This window comes from Oryctolagus cuniculus, chromosome 9 (assembly GCF_051225735.1).
Source record: "Oryctolagus cuniculus isolate XC-2025 breed Fujian yellow rabbit chromosome 9, ASM5122573v1, whole genome shotgun sequence".
Taxonomy (NCBI): Eukaryota; Metazoa; Chordata; class Mammalia; order Lagomorpha; family Leporidae; genus Oryctolagus; species Oryctolagus cuniculus.
This window is the reverse complement of record NC_142875.1, coordinates 102,037,501-102,062,581: the sequence shown is the minus strand read 5'-3', so window position 1 is coordinate 102,062,581 and position 25,081 is coordinate 102,037,501. Positions and strand designations below refer to the sequence as shown.

Below are 25,081 nucleotides of genomic sequence, written 5' to 3'. Positions count from 1 at the left end.
AGAGAAGAGACCTTCCACCCACTGCTTCATTCCCCAGATGGCCACAACACTCAGGCTGGGTCAGGCTGAAGCCAGGAGCATGGAATTACGTCTGGGTCACCTACATGGGTATGAGGGCCCAAGGATTTGGGCCATCTTCTGCTGCTTTCCCAGGCCCATTGAGAGCTGGATTGAAAGTGGAGCAGCAGGGCCAGAGCCATGGCGCACTGGGTTAATCCTCCACCTGCAGTGCCAGCATCCCATACGGGTGCCAGTCTGGTCCCGGTTGCTTCTCTTCCAGTCCAGCTCTCTGATATGGACTGGGAAGGCAGTAGAAGATGGCCCAATGCTTGGGCCCTTGCACCCGCATGGAAGACTGGGAGGAAGCAGCACCTGGCTCCTGGCTTTGGATTGGTGCAGCTTGAGCCATTGCGGCCATTTGGGGAGTGAACCAACGGAAGGAAGACCTTTCTCTCTGTCTCTCTCTCTGTCTCACTGTAACTCTACCTGTCAAATAAATAAATAAAAATCTTAAAAAAAAAAAAAAAGTGGAGCAGCTGGGACTCGAACTGGCACCCACATGGGATGCTGGCATCACAGGTTCAGCAGCTTAACCTGCTGAACCACAATGCCAGCCCCCCATCTTTGTCCTTTTAATCCAAATGTGCAGTGTGTTTGTTGTTATCATCTCCATCTCTATTGCTCATTTCTACTGAGATGGCTGATTAAGTCTGTTAGCTGTACCCATAAACTCTTTGTCGAGTAATTTTCTGGCCCTGCTCTCTGTTCTGTCCAGAATATGCTTTCTTTTGTTTTGTTTTGTTGCATTGGATAAACCAAGAATTCTCCAAATCTTAAACTCCTGGTTCTTTTCTCCATAATAGTTCATCCTTTAATTTATCTCTGTCCTCTCACATTTTACTATAGGCATCAGTGAGAAGGCAGGCCATACCTTCAACACTTTGCTTAGAAAGCTCCTCAGTTAAGTATCTACTTCACCACAAATAATTTATACTTTCTACAAAATCCTGGGGCAATACTGAGCCAAGTGTTCTGCAACTTTATAACAAGAATTGCCTTTTCGGGACCGGCACTGTGGCTCAGTGGGTTAACACCCTGGCCTGAAGCGCCGGCATCCCATATGGGCGCCGGTTCTAGTTCTGGTTGCTCCTCTTCCAATCCAGCTCTCTGCTATGGCCTGGGAAAGCAGTAGAAGATGGCCCAAGTGCTTGGGCCCCTGCACCCACCTGGGAGACCCAAAAGAAGCTCCTGGCTCCGGATCAGCGCAGCTCCAGCCATTGTGGCCAACTGGGGAGTGAGCCATCGGATGGAAGACCTCTCTCTCTCTGCCTCTCCTCTCTCTGTGTAACTCTGACTTTCAAATAAATAAATAAATCTTTTAAAAATTGCCTTAGGCCAGTGCTGCGGCTCACTAGGCTAATCTTCCGCCTGTGGTGCCGGCACCCCAGGTTCTAGTCCTGGTCGGGGCGCCGGATTCTGTCCTGGTTGCCCCTCTTCCAGTTCAGCTCTCTGCTGTGGCCCGGGAGTGCAGTGGAGGATGGCCCAAGTGCTTGGGCCCTGCACCCCATGGGAGACCAGGAGGAGCACCTGGTTCCTGGCTACAGATCAGCGCGGTGCGCCGGCCGCGGCGGCCATTGGAGGGTGAAAACGGCAAAGGAAGACCTTTCTCCCTGTCTCTCTCTCTCACTGTCCACTCTGCCTGTCAAAAAAAAAAAAAAATTGCCTTTCCTCCATTTTCCTCATTTCCATGTAAAACACCAACATCACCTTTGCCATCCATATTTCTATCAGTAATCTCTTTAAGACAGTTTGGACTTCTTCTACCATGTGCCACAGAATTCTTCCAGCTTCTATGCATTGCAGTGTCCAAATCCACATGCACATTTTTAGATATTTACTGTAACAACACTCCAATTCTTGGTGTCACCATATATATTAGTTCAGGGTTCCTCAGAGAGAATCAATTGATTATTTGAGATTTATTTTAAAGAGCTGGCTTACACACTTAATGGAGGTTACAGGGTGGGCTGGAAACCCAGGAAGCTGAAGTCTGAAGTCAGTCTGTTTGGAAAATTCCTTCTTGCTCTAGGAAGGTCAATCGTTTGTCCTGTTCAGACCTTCCACTGATTAGGTGGGGCCCACCCACATTTCATAAGTCAATCTACTTTGCTCAAAGTCCACCAGTTTAAATGTAAATGTCATTCACCATCACAGACATATCCAGAATATCTGACCCAACACCTGGACACTGTGATAGAACCAAATTGACAGAAAATAAAACATGGTGAATGTCTTCCATGTTAAGATGCACTAAACTCTGTGTAGGAAGGGATTTTGTCTTCGTGACATTTGTATTGACATTGCCTGCACACGGAACTGTATCCAGCACACAGTAGGTATTCAACAAATGACTGAGAAAATGATGACAGGGCTGGCACTATGGTGTAGCAAGTAAGGCCGCCTGCAGCATCCCATATGGGCGCCAATTCACGTCCCAGCTGCTCCACTTCCAATCCAGCTCTCTGCTATGGTCTGGGAAAGCAGTAGAAGATGGCCCAAGTCCTTGGACCCCTACACCCTTATGGGAGATCCGAAGGAAGCTCCTGGCTCCTGGCATTGGATTGGCACAGTTCCAGCCATTGCAACCAATTGGGGAGTGAACCAGCAGATGTAAGACCTCTCTCTCTCTCTCTCTGCCTCTCCTTCTCTCTGTGTGTAACTCTGACTTTGAAATAAATAAATCTTTAAAAAAAAAAAAAAGGAAAAGAAAATGAATATTTACTGGGGCTATAGAGTTGATCAGATTTGTTTCTTTTTTGGTCTGTATTGTCTCATTTTTCTTTTTTAAAATTTTCATTTATTTATTTTCTTGTTTGTTTGCTTGAAAGGCAGAGAGATAGCAAAACAAAGAGAGATCTTCCATCTGCTGTTCATTCCCCAAATGCCTGCAACAGCCTGGGCGGGGCCAAGCCAAAGCCCAGAGCCTGGAATTCAACCTGGGTCCCTGAAGTGGCTGACAAGGACCCACATGATGGGCCATCATCTGCTGCATCCCAGAGTGTGCATAAGCAGGAAGCTGGACTGAAAGTGGAGGAGCCAGGACTTGAACTAGACACTCTAGTGTGGGATGTGGGCATCGTAACAACTGCACCAAATAGCAGCCCTTAATTTTTCTGATAATTCTATGAGAGTAATATTATGACCTGTAATTTAAATACTGAAGTTAAGATACGGAGAAGTGAAGTGACTTGTCCAGATGTCTAAACTCCAGTCCGTGTTCCAAGCTGGGCTCAAGAGTTTGGCCTCCGGAGTTCTAAGCCTCCGGCTGGACAACAGCACCAGATGACTCAGTCTAGACTCCACCACCCATCCTTCCTAGTGTTGAAAGTAGGAAGAAGCCAATCGTGCCGTAATGCCCGGTCTCAGACTGGCTGGTATCTCGTAAGGCCTGCGAGGTGTTGAACAGTGCACAGTGCGTAACAGGGGTGTTTGTGCAGCTGTGATCAGGAAGAGGAGGTGTCAGAGAGGAAGCTTCTGCATTCCGGCGGATGCACGTTTCAGGGAAACGTCTCTGCTCCGAGAGGAGAGAGCGCCGCTCCTGTCTCTAATCCTGGAAGCGAACCAGCTATGGAAGCGCGGGGAGAGTCTGTGGATGGACGCTCGAACGTTTCTCCCTTTCCTGCTTGTCTTTCAGAATTAGTGCGGCATACGGGCATTGGGGTGACTTTGGGACTGAACTGTGGTCAGGTGTTGTATAAGAGAGTGGTTTTCTGCATTTGAATTTTGACATAAGCCCTCACTTCCCCTCTTAGTAACCTGGTTCTTCCTTCTTCCTCAGATCCTGTTCTGTCAACTACAACGACCCATCCGTCTCACGGTTTAGGGCATATTCTGATTTACTGTTGACCATTAATCATAACTGCGGGTGTAGTCCACATGATGCTATCCTATTATAGAATCAGTTTTATCTCTGCCAAGTATTCAAAATTGCCCAGGCTAAAAAATTAGGAGTTATTATTTGAAATTGATAGATTTAAAAGCATGAAATGGAATTTATAAAGAGATAAGTGCTAACGAAGGACATAAGTTCAAAGAAGTTAGTGAAATAAAACAACCCCCACAACCGGTTAGAGGAGTTGCTATGGAAACCCCAACCCTGGGTCTGCTTGCCCAACACACAGCAAGCCGATCACTGCCATAGGGTGGCAGGTGGGAGGCTTGTATTGCAAAGCGCAGCACAAGGAGCCGGGCAGCTAGTCACGTTCCCAGGCTCCCTGAGGGGTCAGCGCAGAAGGTTCTTGTGGACTGAAGCTGGGCTGAGAGGTGTGTGCTGAGCTCATGCCCTGCTGTCTGGTTGGTGGGTGCTTGACTGGCCGGCAGTCGGTCTGGGGACTGCATGCAAGTGGGAGTCACGCCGTGCTCATGACCTAGCGTCCCCCTCCCTGGACCTGGAATTCCCCCCCCAGATGGACCCCCACCGCTGCCTCAGTTCAGTGAGTTAATTTTAGTGCTATCAAAAGGCAATGTAAGAACACTTGAAGCTAAGGGAGGGAGCCTGGGGCCTGGGGTATCTGGTGAGGCACTGGTAAGGGCTCAGTTGCTTTAAGGGTGTGGCCAATGCATGTAAACAGCAAAGCTAAGCACTCTTTTCCTGGAATGTTCTACCGATTGATTGTTGTTCAGTGGAAATCAGTAGTAAAATTCCATTAAAGTGGTAACAAGGGCTAAACCTAGTTGACAAATTAAGCAGAGCTTAAAAGGCACAGGGTGCTAGCAAAACTGACAAAAGACAAATTACAAAAACTTTTCAAGAGTTTTGTGTATATATTTTTAAAGATTTATTTATTTACTTGAAAGACAGAGTCACAGAGAGGTAGAGGCCTCTCCCAGAGGGCCACAATGGCCAGAGCTGCACTGATCCAAAGCCAGAAGCCAGGAGCTTCTTTCTGGTCTCCCACACGGATACAGGGGTCCTAGGACTTGGGCCATCTTCTACTGCTTTCCCAGGCCATAGCAGAGAGCTGGATCGGAAGTGGAGCAGCCGGGACTAGAATTGTGCTCATATGTGATGCCAGCACTACAGGCGGCAACTCTACCCACTGCATCACAGTGCCGGCCCTGTGTATGTTTTAAAATTTTTAATTTATTTTTATTTTGTTTGAAAGGCAGAGAGACAGAGACAGACAGACTGAGATCTTGCATCTGCTGGTGTATTCCCCACATGTCTTCAACAGCAGGCCCAGGCCAGGACAAATCCAGAAGCCTACAACTCAGTCTGGCTCTCCCTCGTGGGTGGTGGAGATCCAGGTATTTAGGCCATCATCACCTGTTGCTTCCCAGGGTGCACATTAGCAGAAAGTTGGAATCAGAAGCAAGAGTTGGGGCTCAAACCCTGCTCTCCAATATGGTGTGCAGGCATCCAACAGGCGTCTTTAACTGCCTCACCAAACGTCCACCCCAGGATTACCAGTAAGAATGAAGATGTTATATCTAGCTCCTACAGTCTTTCCTTTAGAGAACTGTCTGCTCCCAAAATGAAATTATTTAATTCCTCCAAAATACTTGTCATGTGTTTAAAGACTGTGCCAAATTTTGAGAATAGAAATGACACAGAAATGAGTGATGCACAGATTGGAAAAGGTCACTTATGCAGGGAATTGATCATCAATTTTTAAGCACTTGTCTCCATCAAATGAATATTTTTTGCTCAAGAAATGCAGCCCATTATTCTTGGTTTGTTAACACATCTGCTTTAGGGACAGTCAAGCTACAGATACATTTAGATCCATGTTCAGTTCTGTTTGAATCCTGAGAAAGTACTCTTTGGTCACTATTCATTTTTCAGTTGTCTCATTAAACATTTACTCACAGTGTATCAAACAGTCAGAACAGCAAGGTATGTAAGACACAGTTCCTGAGGCCAGGAAGCTCCTAGTCTTTTTGAGGGCATAAACTTGTAAACCTAATAATAGCAAAGCATTGTTAAAGAAACATACACACAAAAAATAGGATGGTAATAGATTTGTCTATGCTAAGTAAGAGGGTACTTCAAGAAGATCATGGAAAATGGAATGGAAAGAAGTTTATTTTGGACTAAAAATTTTGAAATTACGTGTATGAGGGATTTTCTAAAAGTTTATGAAAAATTCATATTTAAAACATGCATTAAGTTGAAATTTTAAAATATTTATTGATTTTATTTAAAAGGCAGAGTAACAGAGAGAGGAGGGAGAGGCAGATTAACAGGTAGACAGAGAAAGATCTTCCATCTGCTGGTTCACTCACCCAAATGCCCACAACAGCCAGTGACTGGCCAGGCCAGGCCAAAGCTAGGAGAAAAGAATTCCATCCTAGTCTCCTAAATGAGTAGCAGGGACCCAAGCTGTTGCCTGCTGCATCTCAAGTTGTGTATTAGCAGGAAATTGGATCTGAGGCAAAGGTGGGATTCAATCCCAATCTCTCCCATATGGGATGCAGGCATCCCAAGCTATGCCTTAGCCTGCTATGCCACAGTGCCAGCCCCCAATCTCCAACTGTTTTGCACCAAAATAAATTTAGCTATTAATTCCATTTTTCCACAAGTGTTTGGAAGTACTCTCAATACTTGGAAAGTACTCACTTCAGAACTTGGAAAAGTTCCCAGTGAAAAATAAAGCTTCAAGGTATACTTGTGGTCTTTAGGTACACTTGTGAACAGTAACAAAGGGTGCTTGGGAGATAAAGGAGACCCAGTCATCTGCATTAGGTTATCACACCAATCCACCCATGTCCAAAAGGAATTTGCTTACCCAAGGGACATATGAGACTTCTAGAAACATTGCCTTTATTACTATGAGTCTTTCCTATAATCATCTTATGTAAGTAGAGTAGGGCTTCTTTAAATATTCAGCAATCATAAGACTGTACTTGAACATGTTTTATTCAGCCAATTTAATGCTTTTTGATTACCTAGTTGTTAGGCTCTGGCCACAAAGATAGATAAAACAAAGTCTATGGTGAGAGTACCCACAGTTTTAGAACAGTAAGCAATAATGGCTGTGGAATTTAGTAAGTACTGTATTATAAGTATGCTTGAGATAGAGGCAGCACAGAGGAAATCGGATTTTCTTAGGTTTGCCTGGGAAAGTTTCACAGAGGGAAAGAGAGGCTGGTTATTGGAGCAGGAATTGCCAGTTGGGCAGGATAGCAAATATTGACAAGTACAAAAGAGAGAGTCTGCAATAACTTAGTATTATTGCACATGGCCTGTGCTCCCCACCCCCTGAAATTCACCATTGCTACCCCACACTGTGAACAAAGCTCCACACAGGTCTTGGTTTTAGATAGGAATAACAAACACTAGTGTTAAAAATGATTAAATTAAGTTAAATTAAATTTTAAAAGACTTGTGTGGTCAGCCTAACCCTAGTTGTTGCAAGCATTTGGGAATAAATCAGCAGATAGAAGATCTCTCTATGTCTCTCTCATTCTATTTGTCTTTTCAAACAAATACAAATAAATAAATAAATATTGATTTAGACTATTTGTGTGCTGTGTAATTAACATTAAACCTTCCTATATGTCAGGCATTTATACACTTTACCTTTTTTTTATAAGATTTATTTATTTGAGAGGCAAAATTACAAACAGAGAGAGGGAGGATCTTCCGTCTGCTGTTTCACTCCCCAAACGGCCACAAAGGCTGAATTGGGCTCATCCGATCCAAAGCCAGTAGTCAGGAACTTCCTCCAGGTCTCCCACATGGGCGCAGGGGCTCAAGCACTTGGTTCATCCTCCACTGCTTTCCCAGGCCTTTAGCAGGGAGCTGGATCAGAAGTGGAGCAGCTGGAACTCGAACCAGTACCCACACAGGATACTGGTGCCACAAGTGGAACCTACTACACTACAGGGCTGGCCCCACTTCTTCAGATTTAAAAATTATGCAGAGCTGATGAGAACACTTTCTGTATTCTGTAACTGTAATGAAATATCTGAGATAGGGTACTTGGAAAGAAATGAGGTTTATAGGGGCTGGCGCTGTGGCATAGCGGGTAAGGCTGCCGCCTACAGTACCAGCATCCCATATGGGTGCCGATTCACGTCCCGGCTGCTTCACTTCTGATCCAGCTCTCTGCTATAGCCTCGGAAAGCAGTAGAAGATGGCCCAAGTCCTTGGGCCCCTGCACCCATGTGGGATACCCGGAAGAAGTTCCTGGCTCCTGGCTTCGAATGGGCACAGCTCTGGCTGTTGTGGCCAATTGGGGAGTGAACCAGTGGATGGAAGACCTCTCTCTCTCTCCTTCTCTCTCTGTGTAACTCTTTCAAGTAAATAAATATTTTTTTTAAAAAAAGAGGTTTATTTAGCTCATAGTTTGGGGTGCTAAAAGTCCAAACAGCACAATGCCAGCGCCCGCGCGGGCTCCCCTAGTTGTGTCACCTCGTGGTAGATAGCACCATGATGGCAGGAGTACATGCAAGAGGGGAGATGGTAGGGCAAGACAGGAAGCCAGAGCAGTTAGGATCCCAGGGGAACCACGTTAAGCATGCTCCCCATGACCAAGGGATCCCCCACTGGGCTACAGCTAGTAGAGGACCCACCGCCTTAACGCTGCCGTGAGACGGACCATGGGCCTTGAAGGATACCCGAAAACCATGTCCAAACCGTAGCATCATACAGTGACCAGACGGCCCGATTTTTCCAAGGCAATCCTGATTTCAACGTTTCGTCCCCATGGGAGACCTTGTGGGATAATTTTCATTTTTAATTCATCAATTATGAGCACGTTGAGTGAGTGAGTTTGTGGTTGGAGTCTTCCAGTAGTGCTGCATTATGTTTCCAGTGAAAGTTCAACAGGCAAGTAGAGGAGAGTAAAAGAAAACCCTACGTATTTGCTTATGAATTAACGGATTCAGTAACCTTGCCTGTACTGCCAGCCTCGTCCCATGGAAGCAGGACTGTGTGCCTTCCCTAAGCTCACTGATCCAGTAGAAGAGCAAGTGTCATCGTGTCTTAGGTGGTCCATTCAGTCTTTTAGTTGTCCATGTGTCTAGCACCATGGGAAGCACCTGCGAATGGGGCAAGTCCCCGGTTCCTGTCTTGCAGGCTTCACTAGCTGGATCAGGGAGGCAGACACAGCAGACCACTTAAAAGCCTCCGAAGCAGACTGGAAGGCGTGGAGTTCCTAGAGGAGACGGCGCTTTGGTTTAAAGGTGTCCTTACCGGCAGTCAGCTCTCTGGGTCCTGCACCCTCCTGGGACATCTTTCTCAGGTTTTTCCTTCACCCTGCAGCTTCTCCATACAACGGCAGTGTGTGGGGACCCTATTCTGTCCTGGTCCTGACAGAAACAACCAAGGCAGCTCAAGCTTCCATGGAATTCCAAGCTAGGTATCTAAAATTCAAGATAAGATGGAGTGTCATAAAACATGTATAATCTTCAAGTGAATTTTCTATGGCCAGGATGATTTTGCATTTGACCCTTAAAGGATGGGAAAGCAAGAATGACTTTGTTTGTTTAAGGCAGAGTTAGACAAAGTAAACACTCTGAGGTAGGAAATGGGATTTGTTGGAGCCAGCGCTGTGGAGTAGCATGTAAAGCCACCACCTGCAGGGCTGGCATCCCTCATGGGTGCTGGTTTGAGAACTGGCTGCTCCACTTCCAATCCAGCTCCCTGCTAATGCACCTGGGAAAGCAGAGGAAGATGGCCTGAGTGCTTGGGCCCCTGCATCATTGTGGGAGAACTGATGAAGCTTCTGGGTTTGGCGTAGCCCCGCACAAGCCATTGTGGCCATTTGGGGAGTGAACCAGTGGATGGATGATCTCTCTCTCTCTCTCTCTCTCTCTCTCTCTCTCTCTGTGACTCTTTCAAAAACATGAATTAGTCTTAAAAAAAAAAAAGTCTCATATGATCTCACTCACATGTGGAGTCTTAAAAAAAAAGTGGTGATCTCAGAAGTTAAAAATATAACTGTGGTTACCAGAAGCTGGGGAGGGAAGTAGGGAAGGATGGGTGGGAAGGGTTGATTAACAATACTAAGTTAGAGCTAGATAGGAATAAGAGGTTCTGGGGTTCTGTTGTGTGGTAAGGTAATATAGATAATGTTAGCATATTGCTTACTTCTCTATGGAAGGAATAAAATTAGAAGGTACGATTTTGCATGTTTTTGTCATAAAGTAATATTAAGTGTTTGAGGAGGTAAGATGGATTTACCCTGATTGGACATTATACAATGTATACATGTATCAGAACATCACATGGTACCCCAAAAATATGTGCAACTTTTATGTCTGTTTAAAAAACAAAAAATCCAGACTTGCACTGTCCGGCGCTGTAGCCACTGGTCACACGTGGCTGTTGAGCACTTGAAAGGTGGCCGGTCAGCTGAGGAACTTACTTGTCCAGTTCATCCCATTTTAATTCATTTAAGTTTGAAATTGAAGCACAGTAGGAGGGGACTGAATCAGTGTTAAAAAAAAAAAAAGTAGAAGAAATGTAAAATATTTTTAAAAGATTTATTTATTTATTTGAAAGTCAGAGTTATACAGAGAGAGAAAGGAGAGAAAGAGAGAGAGGTCTTCCATCCGCTGGTCCACTCCCCAAATGGCTGCAATGGCCAGAGCTGTGCCAATCCAAAGTCAGGGGCCAGGAACTTCTTCTGGGTCTCCCACGCAGGTGCAGGCTTAAGGGCTTGGGCCATCCTCTACTGCTTTCCTTTTTTTTTTTTTTTTTTTTTTTGGCAGGCAGAGTGGACAGAGAGAGAGAGAGACAGAGAGAAAGGTCTTCCCTTTTGCTGTTGGTTCACCCTCCAATGGCTGCCATGGCCGGCGCACCACGCTGATCGGATGGCAAGAGCCAGGTACTTATCCTGGTCTCCCATGGGGTGCCGGGCCCAAGTACTTGGGCCATCCTCCACTGCACTCCCAGGCCACAGCAGAGAGCTGGCCTGGAAGAGGGGTAACCGGGACTAGAACCCGGTGTGCCGGCGCCGCAAGGCGGAGGATTAGCCTAGTGAGCCGTGGCGCCGGCCTCTACTGCTTTCCTAGGCCATAGCAGAGAGCTGGATTGGAAGTGGAGCAGCCAGGACTCGAACTGGCACTCATATGGGATGCTGGCACTGCAGGCTACACCACAGCGCCGGCCCCTAAATTTTTTTTTTTTTTTTTTTGACAGAGAAGACAGTGAGAGAGAGACACAGAGAGAAAGGTCTTCCTTTTGATGTTGGATCACCCTCCAATGGCTGCTGTGGCCGGCACAATGCGCTGATCTGATGGCAGGAGCCAGGTACTTACCCTGGTCTCCCATGGGGTGCAGGGCCCAAGCACTTGGGCCATCCTCCACTGCACTCCCTGGCCACAGCAGAGAGCTGGCCTGGAAGAGGGGCAACCGGGACAGAATCCGGCACCCCGACCGGGACTAGAACCCGGTGTGCTAGTGCACTAGGCGGAGGATTAGCCTAGTGAGCCACGGCGCCGGCTAAAATATTTTTAAAAACAAAAAGTTACTGCTTTGAAAGCACATTCTACCTTGATCGTTGAAAACATAAGTGTCCCAATTGAGAGGTGCTGTAAGTGTAAAATACACACTGGATTTTGAAAACCTCATAGCAAGAGAAAAGGTAAAATATCTCATTTGTAATTTTTTATATTGACTACACTTTGAAATGAGAATTTAGGGGTGTATTAGTTTAGAATAAATACATTGAAATTAACATATTTCTTTAAAAAGCCTATTTTGATGTGGCTTTTGGAAAAATTTAAATTATATGTGTGGCTTGCATTGTGTTTCTGTTAAACTGGTAGCCTAGATTTTTTTCAGTCACAACTGAAGATATTTGAGTAGATTGATATAAGAATTTGATTTCAGGTAATTCACCCAGCACTGGTTTTGAAGAGGGGAGGAGATGCGATCTCTTAACAGGTGACAAGAGCCTGGCAGCTAAGATTAGATCCTTCGGGGATCAATGGGTTTAATCTGTGGAGACAGGAACATCAACATTTCTCAAATTTTTTCCTTTCTTCACCCTGAGAGCTTATTTTCTACATTGTTTTCAGATTCTAAGTGAATCTGGATGATTCCTGATTGATAAAGGAAGATGTAAGTGTAGCTGGCTGCAACAAAAGTTGTTCTTTATGAAGAACATCACAAATGCGAAGAGCAAAAAAACTCTGCCGGTCTTCAGAACAGTCACTGGCTGTCCTGTGTGCCTTGAATGTTGTTTAATCCAAGTCCTTAAAGCCCTGCATTCTCTGCCTTTAGGATAATTTGCTTGTTTGCTTTCCCAGGTGGTTACCACACTGGCAAACATTCGTCCCACCTGCACCTGAGCTAGGGCGGACATTAAATTCTTCAGATGTCTGCATTCTGAACTGAAGGCTCTCAGACCATTGTTCTTATCATTGCTTCCTTCTAAGCAGACCTGTATTACGCCGAGAGCGCCCCACCCTACTCCATTGCAAAACGGACCCGCCACATTCCCTCCTCTCGTGTTCAGTAGAGAAAGATCTCAATTCCTCCACTGCCCGGGAGGCATGTTTCTGTGGACCTGGAAGCTTTGCTGTTCCCTCGGGGCTGGGTTACCAAGCTAGGCTGGGCATGCAGTGGGGCCTCTCCCAGAGTAGGACAAAGACCCCAATCAACCAGGCCATCTTCCCTAAACCATCCACAAACAGTTACGTTGTGCAACTGTTGTCTGTTGCTCTGAGTGAAGATAACCTGACTTGGACTCCGGCACGGCACCGCGAGGCCTGGGCTGCTACCCAGCTGGTCTGCGAGCATCCGCAGCCTCTCCAGAAGCTTTTGTCTCTGCCTGCTCAGCACACAGCCAGATTCTTGAGATTCCCTTGAATTCCAGTTGCAACCTTTGAAATAAGCCTTGCTAGAAGTAGAACCAGCCAGCTTGGCCTTCCTAAAGGTATTTTTCTCCGGCTGCCTTTAGCTGGAGACAGGAGCTCTCAGATGTCCTTCTCCCCCTCCCCTTCTTTCTTCTGGAGAGGAAAAAATAGTGTTTGTTACGAAGGACAAGCTAAATCTTCGCCCCCAGTATCGTCTTTCTCCATAGCAGTTTCACATGGTTTATCCAGAAACAGGGATAACCCTGCACCTTCACAACGACTTCATTGACTCAGTTAGTAAAGGGTGGACAAGCCGTCACCCAGCGCTGAGCAATTCAGAGGGAGAGCAGCTCAGATCTACAGTCCTACTTTCATTGATGCCATTTGTTCTCCTTACAAAACATTAAGAAGCCGTCATCCTGAGAACCAGCGAGAAGAAGAATAGACAAAGTGGTTTACAACTGAGCGTTTTCCTATATGGGGAGAGCATTTGGCTTGGTAGGGGAGAGGGAGCAGTAGCAGGGAGCCTGGTTCAGTACTGGCTCCCGTTCCAATCCCAGCTGCCTGCTAATGGGCACTCAAGTACTTGGGTCCTCTCGGCTACGCGGGAGACATGAACTGCGTTCCTTGATCCTGGCTTTGGCTTGGCCCACCCATGGCTGTTGTGGGCATTGGGTATCTCTCACTGTCTTTCTGCCTTCCACATTAAATGGGGGGAAAAACAAGGACACTGTGAGACAAGCAATTCTTAAAAAAAAAAAATTAAAAAACTAGTCTGGAGGAAAAGAGCACATCATAATTTTCTTCCCAGAAATGCAAAGTTCAGCCATGAGCCTCATGTAGCTCTTATACCCCTATATGTGGCTCATGCAGTTGAAGAACTGAACTGTTTATTTTAATTAGTTTAAAATTTTTTTAAAGATTTATTTTATTTATTTGAAAGTTACAGAGAGGTAGAGACAGAGAAAGAGGTCTTCCATCCGCTGGTCCACTCCCCAGATGGCCACAACAGCCAGAGCTGAGCCAATCCGAAGCCAGGAGCCAGGAGCCTTTTCTGCGTCTCCCACGTGGGTGTAGAGGCCCAAGCACTTGGGCCGTCTTCCACTGCTTTCCCAGCCACAGCAGAGAGCTGGATCGGAAGAGAAGCAGCCATATGGGATGCCTGTGCTTCAGGCCAGGCCTTTAACCTGCTTCGCCACAGCACTGGTCCCAATTAGCTTAAATTTTAAAATTGAACCAATGGGGCTGCCTTTGTGGCACAGCAGGTTAAGCTGTTGCTTGAGACACTGGCATTCCATATCCATATCAGAGCCCTGGTGTGAGTCCTGACTGTTCTGCTTCCAATCCAGCTCCCTGAAAATGCGCCTGGGAAGGCAGCCCAAGTACTTCAGTTCCTGCACCCTTGTGGGAGACCTGGATGGAATTCTGGACATCTGGCATTGTTTTGGCCCGGTCCCAGCCATTGCTAGGGCGAACCAACAGATGGAAGATTCTGTCTCTCTCTCTCTCTCTCTCTCTGTCATTCTGCCTTTTAAATAAATAGATAAAATCTTTAAAAATTTAAATGAAAACAACTTAAAATATTTTTGTTACATACAACTTTGTTATTTTGGTAGGACTACATATCAACTGTACCTTGTAAAAATAAAAGGTACACTGGGTTTGTAAGATTTCAAACAATAGGCAAACTATCTTATTAATACTTTTACACTGAGTGCATAATAAAATGATAGCACCAGCACCCTGTGTTTTGCAGATAGAAAGTTAAATAAGTATTATTCCTCTTGTTTCTTTTAAAAATGTTAATGTGGCTACTAGAAAAAGTCAAGGCTGCCCTAAGGGAGAGGAGAATCTCCTTTAGCTGCTAAATTCAGTTCTTGTGGGAGTAAAGGGGCCTCTGGGGGGAGGAGAGTTCCCTAGAAGGCAGGGCTGAGTTGGGGGAGAGAGGAGAGTGTGACTTGGACGTCCCGTCCCGTGTCACTCATCCTCAGTCCCTTTAGCTAAGATCGGGTTCAGAAGACATCCTCATTGAAGGAATAGAGAAAACAGGACCTGGTTGGTGTCAGGTCCAGCAGTGTCCACTAGAATTCCAGGCCGTCCACAAAAGCCCTAAAGGAAGATGCACTTCCTACAGCTCCCCATCCGTGGGACCTCGACCTGTTTACTGAGCTTTTCCCGCCCCATTCCAGCCCTGCCTGCAGGCCGTTGCTTGGCTACCAATTAATAGGCATTAGGCATTTGGCCACTGGGTTCCCCCTCCAGCAGAGCCCTGATAGCATCTCTCTCTTACACAACTGTTTAACCAGGAACTAAATTGCTTTGCTTTGTTTGCGGCACACTGGAGCCCCTCTCCTCGCCCTCCATCACCCTTCATTTTCCTGATTTTTCTCCCTATTAATCTTGTCCAATTTTCTTGTATAGCTTAGTAATCAGATACTTATCTCATACTTTTCTTTCAAGAACTTAGCAGTCCATAACTAACAGGATGTTAGTAATCCTTTCAGTTGTTGCCATTGTCGCTTTGGGGGATTTTTGTTTTGTTTTTGTTTTGTTTTAAATGGAAGGCCAGAAACACCACAGATTCCTTGGGGCCAGAACTTTTTTGTCCTGTTCCCTGGCAGAGCTGCGGGAGAGTGCTTGATGTGCAAACATCTGTCGGATTGAATTTGATAGTCGGTGCATTTGTGGATGCTAGAAGCCAGAGACCAGAGGCGCCAGATTGCGAATCCGGTGGTATGGAGAGTGCCAGGTTAAGAAGTGTGGACTGTGTCCCACAGATATCCCCTTCCTGCTGCCCTTCTAGAAGCTGCTCTGGTTTCCAGAAATTCAGGTTGCCTTCATCCTAGGGAGATGATGGTGAGAGGCCAAGTGGAGCCAAAACATGGCCCAGTTTTTCCCGGGTCTGATTTTTTTTCCTTCCCCACGTAAGCCATGCTTTTCTCTCTTCAACATAGCAGACCTAGCTTACAGCCAAAAAGCAGTTGATGAGTTCATAGGGCTATGAATTATTCCTGCTGCCGATCTGATCATTTGCACCCATTCAACCTCGCCTTATATAGACAGATTATACTCATCTCTGTACATCAGCTCAATCTGGAGCAGCTCAGAGCAAAAACAGAAGAAGAAAATAGTGTATTTGCCCTCCCTCGAGGCTTTTCTGGTAGCATTTTGTCTGTGAAACGAAGAGGCTGTCGCCCTCAAAAGAGGGAAGGAATAGGGATGAGCAAAAAAAAAAAAAAAAAAAAAAAAAAAAAGGAAAGAAAAAAAAACCAGAGTGGAGAGAGTGGCAGGATGTGGTTTAATAGCGGGGAGGGGAGCTGCTCCCCGCAAGGGCGGGGCCGAGGGGCGGGGAGGGGCTCTGGAGTTCTGATAACAGAGGTCACGAAATTCGGAAAGGTCACGAGATCGGGCGGGGGCGGGTGGGAGGTGGGGCTGGGGGGCGTTGTCGCCGGCCGGGCTCCGCCCTCTGCGGAGATTATAAATGGGCAGGCTCGGGGCCCGCGCCGAGGATGCTGTCAGGCTGAGGCAGAGGGCTTTGGCTGCTCCGTGCCGGGCTGAGGAGAAACTTGTCGCCGAGAAGGACCGGCTGAAGGTTGCGTGGGCTGGAAGACGCGCCTCCGGGATCCCACGCCCGCGGCTCCCCGAAAAGATCGGCAGAAGCCCTGAGTTCGGGCCATGGGGACTACGAAGGTAAGGACGAGCCCGTGGCGGGGGGCGCCGCAGGGTCCTGGGGATGGCCGTGCTGTGTTTTCTCCCAAGTCATCCCCGCCATCCCAGGGCCGCTGCAGCCTGCGGGGCCGGGGCTCCGCCGCATCAGCCCGGCTGACCGTGTCATCCCGGTGCTGGCGACCTCGCTGGCACGGGCAGGTCACGGGAGTTGTGTGTGTGTCTCGTGGCGATGAGCCGCTGGGTGCTCGGCGGCGCAGCGGCCGGCTCGTGTGGGTTACAGGTGTGGGTCTCGGAGGGAGCCGGCGTGGGGGAGCTCCCCGGGGTCCAGCTGGGGGCTCCGGTCCGCGTCTGGGGCCCCCAGGATCCTGAGAGGGGATCCCGATAGTCCTTACTGTGGTTACGATTGTGAGTGCAATCGACGTGGAAGCGTCGATGTATTACCGTAGGTCGTGCAAGCGATGTTTGTAGGAGGAAAGGCATTTCTCACTGCAATAAAATTTACTGGAATAAGAGACGGGATGGGGGCGAGAGGCGGGGGGGAAGTGACTCAGAAGGCCCTGAGTGGTAGCGTGTGGATGATGAGAGGGGGAAGGAGATGCTGTACTAAAAGGAAAAGGACTTTTCCCAAAAGGGCTTTGGACTGGTAGGGCCTCGGGGGTACTCGGGCTTGGTGGTGGGGCGGGGGGTGCTGGCTGGTCCCAGACAAGGTCAGCTTCCCCAGCGAGAGGCTCCTGCTGTGGCCTGAGGGGAATTGAGTTTAAAGTCAGGAAACGCTGGAGGGAGGGGGCGGGGTGGGGTGACACCCTAGAGGGTGGCCTCGGGCCTAAAATAATAAGGTGCCCCAAGGTGGAAATTATTTAAATTCCTGGCAAGATGAGATGACTCGCTGCTTACCCCCCCAACTAAGAAACGTCTCCCAGGATTGGGGTGGGAAACGAGCCGGCGTTCGCCCCCTGCTGGGTGAGGGCCTGCACTACAGCATGGTCCACGGGAGGACTCCCGGCGGCCGGGGGTGCGGGGAGCAGACACCCGGAGCAGGCCTGTGGAGAAGGCACGGCCGGCCCCCTGCACCCCACTTCTGTGCAGGGTAGTGCACCCAGCTGTTAGCAAAATGGTCAAGTCTTAGAATTTTTTTTTAACTTGACCTATGTCCAACAGGACTTTTTAAAACATTTTTGAAAGGCAGAATTATAAAGAGGTCGTCCATCAACTGTTTCACTCCCCAGATGGCTGTAACAGCCAGCACTGGGCCAGGCCAGGCTGAAGCCAGGAACCAGAAACTCCATCCAGGTCTCCCACGAGGATGGCAAGGGCCCAAGCACTTGGGCCATCTTTTCGCCACTTTTCCCAGGCACATTAACAGTGAGCTGGATTGGAGGTAGAGTCACTGAGGCCACACTGGCCCCAATTCCTAGTTCTTGTGTGCACAATTCTGTATTTGCGCAGACCTGGTGCAGGTTTTTTTTTTTTTTTTTTTTTTTTTTCCGGAGTGCTTCCAAGCAGGCTAACCCAGTTTCTCTTAACATTCCTTCCCAAATTTTCTTACTACTTTCCCCAAGATAATGTCACACTTTCTATCTGTACAACTGCAGATAAGCTCAGTCATTACCTATACCTCAAGGCTTTTGTCCTCATAGGTCATGTTTTCCTAATACAGCTCCAAAATTAATAAGAGGCAGTCATCAACCAGAGGTTTTAAGGGCTTTCTCTGCTCCCCCTGTCCTCTTCCTCCAGGTCACCCCATACCTGATCTTTGCCACCTCGGTGGCCGCCATCGGCTCTTTCCAGTTCGGCTACAACACTGGAGTTATCAATGCTCCCGAGATGGTGAGTACCAGGCAAAGAGGCTTAGGATTTGGAATAGGAATGTTGGTCCTTGTACTTTTTTTTTTTTTTTTGACAGAGTTAGACAGTGAGAGACAGTCTTCCTTCTGTTGGTTCACCCCCCAAATGGCCACTACGGCTGGCTTGCTGCACCGATCCGAAGCCAGGAGCCAGGTGCTTCCTCCTGGTCTTCCATGCGGGTGCAGGGCCCAAGCACTTGGGCCATCCTCCATTGCCTTCCCGGGCCACAGCAGAGAGCTGGACCGGAAGAGGAGCAACCGGGACAGAATCCGGCGCCCCAACCGGGACTAGAACCCGGGATGCCAGTGCTGCAGGCAGAGGATTAGTCTAGTGAGCCGCAACGCCAGCCGGTCCTTGTATTTTAAGTAGAGTTTCAAGAATTCAAAATTTTAAGAGAAACTAATATATTGCTAGGGAAGCCTGGATAAGTCATTTAATCAAAGCAAAAACACTTCATTGACTAGCCTGGCCCCTGCCGGTTTTTCCTCCTACCCCCCTCTCACTGAATCGTGAATACTCCCACTGTTATCCCTTAGGAGTTCCTTACTAGGAAGGGTGGGGGCGCTTAGAAGTCTGGGGTCAACAGTGAACGTCAGTGCTGCCACCTATTGGGATGTTTTAGGATTTTCCCAGCCAGTGACCTGTTTTATTCCACTCCACGTGTTCATTGCTACGATTCTCTGCCCATAACGTAGTCATAATGCTATCCTTTTTAAAGATTTGTCTCTTTACATACAGCTGTAACATTCTGTCCTCCCATCAACAATTGTTTTCCAGATCATAAGGGACTTCCTCAACTACACGTTGGATGAGAAGCTGGATGAGCCCCCCAGCAGGCTGCTGCTCACGAACCTTTGGTCCTTGTCTGTGGCCATCTTCTCTGTTGGGGGCATGATTGGCTCGTTTTCTGTTGGACTCTTCAACCGCTTTGGCAGGTATTGGCCAGCGACTAACGGGACAGGGAGCAGATTCTACCAGTTTCCTTGAGGACAAGTGTGGAAAACCTAGGGCATGGCAGGAGTGATGCATTTGAATGAGAACATCTCAAATTCTAATCACAAGAAACCTCGTCCAGCTGGCCCTGAATGTAACAGTCCTTGCTTGCAGCTCTACCACCCTGCATGGCCTCTCAAGAGATGGGCCATGTGGGTCACTGGGCTCTGCACTCCATCATAGGCTAGTTCACAGTGATTTTTCTGGAGAAGTCAACTGTGGAGTTTGCTCCATATAAAACGTTCTTTCTTTAAAAGGTCAGAAATTGTTTCTAAACTAATTGGGGATTTTGTGCAAGTGTTTTCACTGATGGATAGGAGAAAATTTTTGTGATCCTTGATCTGTGACAAATGTGAATAATGGTCAAATAAGTTTGCAACCCTCCCTCCTCACCCAAGAAAGAATAGAACTTTCTCAAAGCCCCAGTGCCAGGCCACACCCAAGTCAACTAAATGAGCATCTCTGGAGGTCGGAGCCACGTGTCGACTTTTCTGAGCTCCCTAGGAAATTCCAGTGGGCTACTGAGGTTGAGAATTGTGACTGAAGAACGTGGTGCTGGTTCTTCCTTGTGCCTGTGGCAGTGTTTTGGTGGCCATCTTTTATTTCTGCCAGCTGTGTCAATGGCTGTATCTCATATTTGTCACAGAAATACTGTGGCTTATCACTTTATGCTGTTTATCGATTTTAACTGTTAATGCTATCACTACCATTTAGCCGAGAGGAGAGCTGACAGTGACTACATTTTGGATATAATTTTCTGCGATGTAGAATGATGTTTGTCCGAAATAATCACCATTATAGTGGTGGTGCTATCTAAGCAACTACGCTGTATGAAGTAACAGTAAAAATGGCTGCAGAAGATCAGCACTGTTCAAGAAATGTTCTCCGGTGCATTCCTGCTCCAGCTGTACAGATCTGCCCAGAGCATGGTTCTCACTTGAACTTGGATCAGATTCCCAGGAGGGCGTTGCAGAACACTTTACTGAGCTGTGTCCCCCTGAATCAGACCTAATCATTGAGTGAATCTGGGTGAGGTTGGCAAACTCTTGATTCCTGCACATTTCTAGCCAGTGTTGTTCATCTGGGGACCACTTTGAGAACTATTGGCCTAAAGTGGTTGCTACAGCTGGAACTTGTAGAAAGAACCTTAAGTTCTCTGCTGGAGTTTTTTGCATGAAAAGGCATAAGAACTATTGATTCAGGTTATTGCAATAAAAAATGTAAAGATTTGTTAATTTGAAAGAGAGATCTCTATCCACTTGTTCACTCTCAAAATGGCTGCAACAGCCAGGGTTGGGATAGACCAAAGCCAGCAACCAGGAGTTCCTGGTCTCCCACGTGGGTGGCAGGGACCCAAACACTTGGTTATCCACTGCCTTTCCAAGCGCTGGAGCGAGATTGTGGTGAAGCAGCCGAGACTCCATGGGCTGCTGGTGTAGCAAGCTGCAGCTTAACTACCCTGCTATAATAGCAGCCTGGGAAAAGCTCCTCCCACAGGGCCTGCAGGGACCCAAGTACTTACCATATATTCTGCTGCGTTCCCAGGCACATTAGCAGGGAGCTGGGATTCGAACCAGCACTCACGGGGTGCCATTATCCCAGGTGCTGGCTTTACCCACACTGCCACAACACCAGCCCCAAAAAAGGAAAATTTTAAAGCAAAGGTCCCCACAGGGGCCCGGAGAAGAGCAGGATAATGAGAAATGAGGAGAGCTTTGGACGCTCTCCCCTTGTTCATCTCATTTTGTCTTTGCTTAACCCCACAGGCGCAATTCAATGCTCATTGTCAACCTATTGGCTGTGATCGGCGGCTGCCTCATGGGGTTCTGTAAAATATCCGAGTCGGTGGAAATGCTGATCCTGGGCCGCTTGGTTATCGGCGTCTTCTGCGGACTCTGCACAGGTTTTGTGCCCATGTACATTGGAGAGATCTCGCCCACTGCTCTGCGAGGGGCCTTTGGCACGCTCAACCAGCTGGGCATCGTCATCGGGATTCTGGTGGCTCAGGTGCGCTAGAACTTTTGACACTTAATGAGCAGTGGTTTCACGGTTCTCGAAATGACGTCATAGTAAAGCACTCCAGAGTGTTCAGCATACGTTGAATTATATTTGTATGTAGTTTTCCGATATTTATTGTACTTCATAGACTATACAAGCTTAAAAAAAAAAAAAAAAACAGCAGGATAGAGAAAGGGAAACAGAACCCGTGTGTTTGTGTGGGAAGAGAATGATTTTCCGAACTTTTTCTTAAGTGAATTTGTGACCTATCAGGTATAAGGTTTATGCATTACCTCTGTCTGCTTCCTAGATCTTTGGTCTGGAAATCATCTTGGGGTCTGAAGTGCTCTGGCCGGTGCTGTTGGGCTTCACCATCATCCCAGCCATTCTTCAAAGTGCCGCCCTTCCGTTTTGCCCTGAGAGTCCTCGATTCTTGCTCATTAACAAGAAGGAAGAGGACGAGGCCAAGCAGAGTGAGTACCTCGGGCAGCTCGCTATCGGAATCTTAGGGTTAACAGGTCTTCTCATCTCCTGTGGCTCCTCTTCATCTGATGTAGAGGAAGAAGTGGTGGGGGCCAGCAGACTGTACTTACTGACCCTTCTCCTTGTCCTCGTCTGCAGTCCTGCAGCGGCTGTGGGGCACCCAGGACGTGGCCCAGGACATCCAGGAGATGAAGGAGGAGAGTGCCAGGATGGCCCAGGAGAAGCAAGTCACGGTGCTGGAGCTCTTCAGGGCCCCCAGCTACCGGCAGCCCATCATCATCTCCATCGTGTTGCAGCTCTCGCAGCAGCTCTCGGGCATCAATGCTGTGAGTGCTCTCGGGTGGCAGAGGCCCTCCTGCGGCCTGTCGTTCCCCTCTTTCCTGGGCAGTCGTGAAAATGTGGATTAGGAACGGGGTTGGGGTTCCAAAATGGTTTTGCCCTGAGAATGAACCTGGAGCTTCTAATTCCATTTTCCAAACATTTTGAAGGCCTCGCTTACAGTCTACCTTCACAATGCTCGCCGTGTAGCAGGGCCACGTAGAAAACGTGGATCATCCAAGTTTCGATTAGATTTTGTCTTATTTCTGTGGTACACATTTTGCATGTGGAAAATGGCAGAGTATGTAAAATGAGAAATTTAAGTCATCTGTAGTCTTGAGACAACGGTTAACATTTGTACTCTCCCAGATGACTTTTTTAATAGATAGGCATCACTCATTCTCTTTTTGTCACTCATTTTTTAGATTGCTCTCCTCTTTAACTTTCAGCTGCCTTACGTGATGGCATCTGATAATGTAGGCCATCCAGCCTAAGTAGATCTGAGAATTTATATATACATCTTAGCTTTTCCCCCAGAGCTTTATAGTCCATAATCAATGTAAGACCCTCAAAGACATTTAGTGATCAATTAGAGTGAGTGAAAAAGTGGGAGGCAAAATGGAAGCTAAGATTGGGCATGCAGCCCTCTCATTCTCATTCAGTAACAGCTTCCTGCTTTTCAGTGTGGGTTGTGAGAAGAGAGGGTATTGCTGTGGTTCTTATCCGTCTAGGGATAAGACACTTGGATATGAAGGCTGCCCTACTCGACCTCTTTACTGGCCTGTGCCCTGCAGTTTTCTGTCAGCTTTTAGTCAATGTCATGAAATCATCTTTTAAAAGAAAAGCACTTGTTGCTCAAATTAATCTGTTGGTTTTTGGCCTTTTCTCCTGCTTAGCACACTGGAAGGACGCTTGTGTCTGAAGGAGCAGAGTTTTGTTTTTGTTTTTAAGAAAGATTTATTTTAATTATTTGATAAGCAGTGCACCCAGTGTGCCTTTTTTTTTTTTTTTTTTTTTTTGACAGGCAGAGTGGACAGTGAGAGAGAGAGACAGAGAGAAAGCTCTTCCTTTGCCGTTGGTTCACCCTCCAATGGCCGCCGCGGCCGGCGCACCGCGCTAATCAGATGGCAGGAGCCAGGAGCCAGGTGCTTTTCCTGGTCTCCCATGGGGTGCAGGGCCCAAGCACCTGGGCCATCCTCCACTGCACTCCCTGGCCACAGCAGAGAGCTGGCCTGGAAGAGGGGCAACCGGGACAGAATCCAGCGCCCCAACCGGGACTAGAACCTGGTGTGCCGGCGCCGCTAGGCGGAGGATTAGCCTAGTGAGCCGCGGCGCCGGCTCCAGTCCTGGTCTTACAAAGCAGATAAGAAAAACACTGCAAATGAGAGGAGCACCCTCCAGGACCGACTTCAAAATAATTCGTTATTGTTGGACTAAGATGGCTCCCAATTTAGTCAGTGAGCAGATTTTGCCATGTGTACATCCTAACCCAAAGCCACAGGCACTGGGATTCTAGGCCAGGAGTCTGTATCACATGTAAGGGGCCTAGAAGTTATTTGTAAAATGTAAATCTGGGGACCAGCATTGTGGCACCGCAGGACAGCCCACCCCTTGCAATGTCAGCATCCCATCTAGGAGTGCCAGTTCCAGTCCTGGCTGTTCTGTTTCCAGTCGAGCTGCCTGGGGAAAGCAGCAGCAGATGGCCCAAGTACCTGGGCCCCTGTCCCCCACATGGGAGACCTGGGCAGAGTTCCAGGCTTCTGGTTTCAGCCTGGCCCAAATAAATTTCTTAAAAAAAAAAAAAAAAAAAAAAAACAACCTGACACAAAGTGGGCTTGAAATCGCCTTTCTACCCACCTTAGGCATTAGCTTACCTAGTTCGGCACTAGATAGGACGTTTGCTTTAAATGAGCATATATATGTTAGGTTTTGGGTTTGTTTGTTTTTATTTATTTATTTATTAGAGTTACACAGAGGAGAGGCAGAGAGAGAAAGGTCTTCCATCTGCTGGTTCACTCCCCAACTGACCATATCGGCTGGAGCTGGGCCGATCCAAAGTCAGGAGCCAGGAACTTCTTCTGGGTCTCCCACGCAGGTGCAGGGGCTCAAGGACTTGGGCCATCTTCTACTGCTTTCCCAGGCCATAGCAGAGAGCTGGATCGAAAGTGGAGCAGCCGGCTCTCTAACTGGTGCCCATATAGGATGCCAGAGCTTCAGGCCAGGGCGTTAATCCACTGTGCCACAGCACCAGCCCCTGTTAGGTGTTTTTTTGTTTGTTTGTTTTGTTTTGACAGGCAGAGTGGATAGTGAGAGAGAGACAGAGAGAAAGATCTTCCTTTTTGCCATTGGTTCACCATCCAATGGCTGCTGCGGCCGGCGCACCACACTGATCCGAAGCCAGGAACCAGGTGCTTCCTCCTGGTCTCCCATGCGGGTGCAGGGCCCAAGCACCTGGGCCATCCTCCACTGCACTCCTGGGCCACAGCAGAGAGCTGGCCTGGAAGAGGGGCAACCGGGACAGAATCCGGTGCCCCAACCGGGACTAGAACCCAGTGTGCCGGCGCCGCAGTCGGAGGATTCGCCTATTGAGCCGCGGCACTGGCCCTGTTAGGTTTTGAATATACAACTTGTTTAATTTGAAAGGCAAAGAGAATGGATATAGCCAAATGGATGGCTGTATCAGCTAAGGCTGGGCCAGGTTGAAGCCAGGAACTGGGACCTTCATCCAGATCTCCCATGTGGGCAGCAGGGGACTTAAGTACCTGGGCCATCATCTGCTGCCTCCCAGAGTGCACACTAGCAGCAAGCTGGACAGAAACGCAGGCACAACTTGAGCCTGAACACTGACCCGTACACATGTTCTATGAGGAAGAGAATTGGAATATTTATTCACTGCTGGTTTTAACTGTTGAAATGTCTATACCCACAGACCTTGTGTGGTCATAAAATATTATTGGATTTTAGC

The 25,081-nt window shown here is 47.7% G+C and overlaps 1 protein-coding gene across 3 annotated transcripts in view; it reads left to right on the top strand.

The window, feature by feature from the left end:
• LOC100125981 (solute carrier family 2, facilitated glucose transporter member 3) overlaps positions 1-25,081 on the top strand; it is a 95,418-nt gene that overhangs the window by 65,316 nt on the left and 5,021 nt on the right. For 2 of the 3 annotated variants that reach the window (XM_008259789.5, XM_008259790.5), the window contains exons 3-7: positions 18,214-18,306; positions 19,102-19,259; positions 21,084-21,324; positions 21,626-21,788; positions 21,937-22,124. In XM_008259789.5, the coding sequence (XP_008258011.3) occupies positions 18,214-18,306; positions 19,102-19,259; positions 21,084-21,324; positions 21,626-21,788; positions 21,937-22,124 (843 nt within the window). Of the gene's footprint in view, positions 1-16,315; positions 16,501-18,213; positions 18,307-19,101; positions 19,260-21,083; positions 21,325-21,625; positions 21,789-21,936; positions 22,125-25,081 lie in introns of those variants that run through there. The other variant, XM_002712761.6, reaches the window with a different exon arrangement.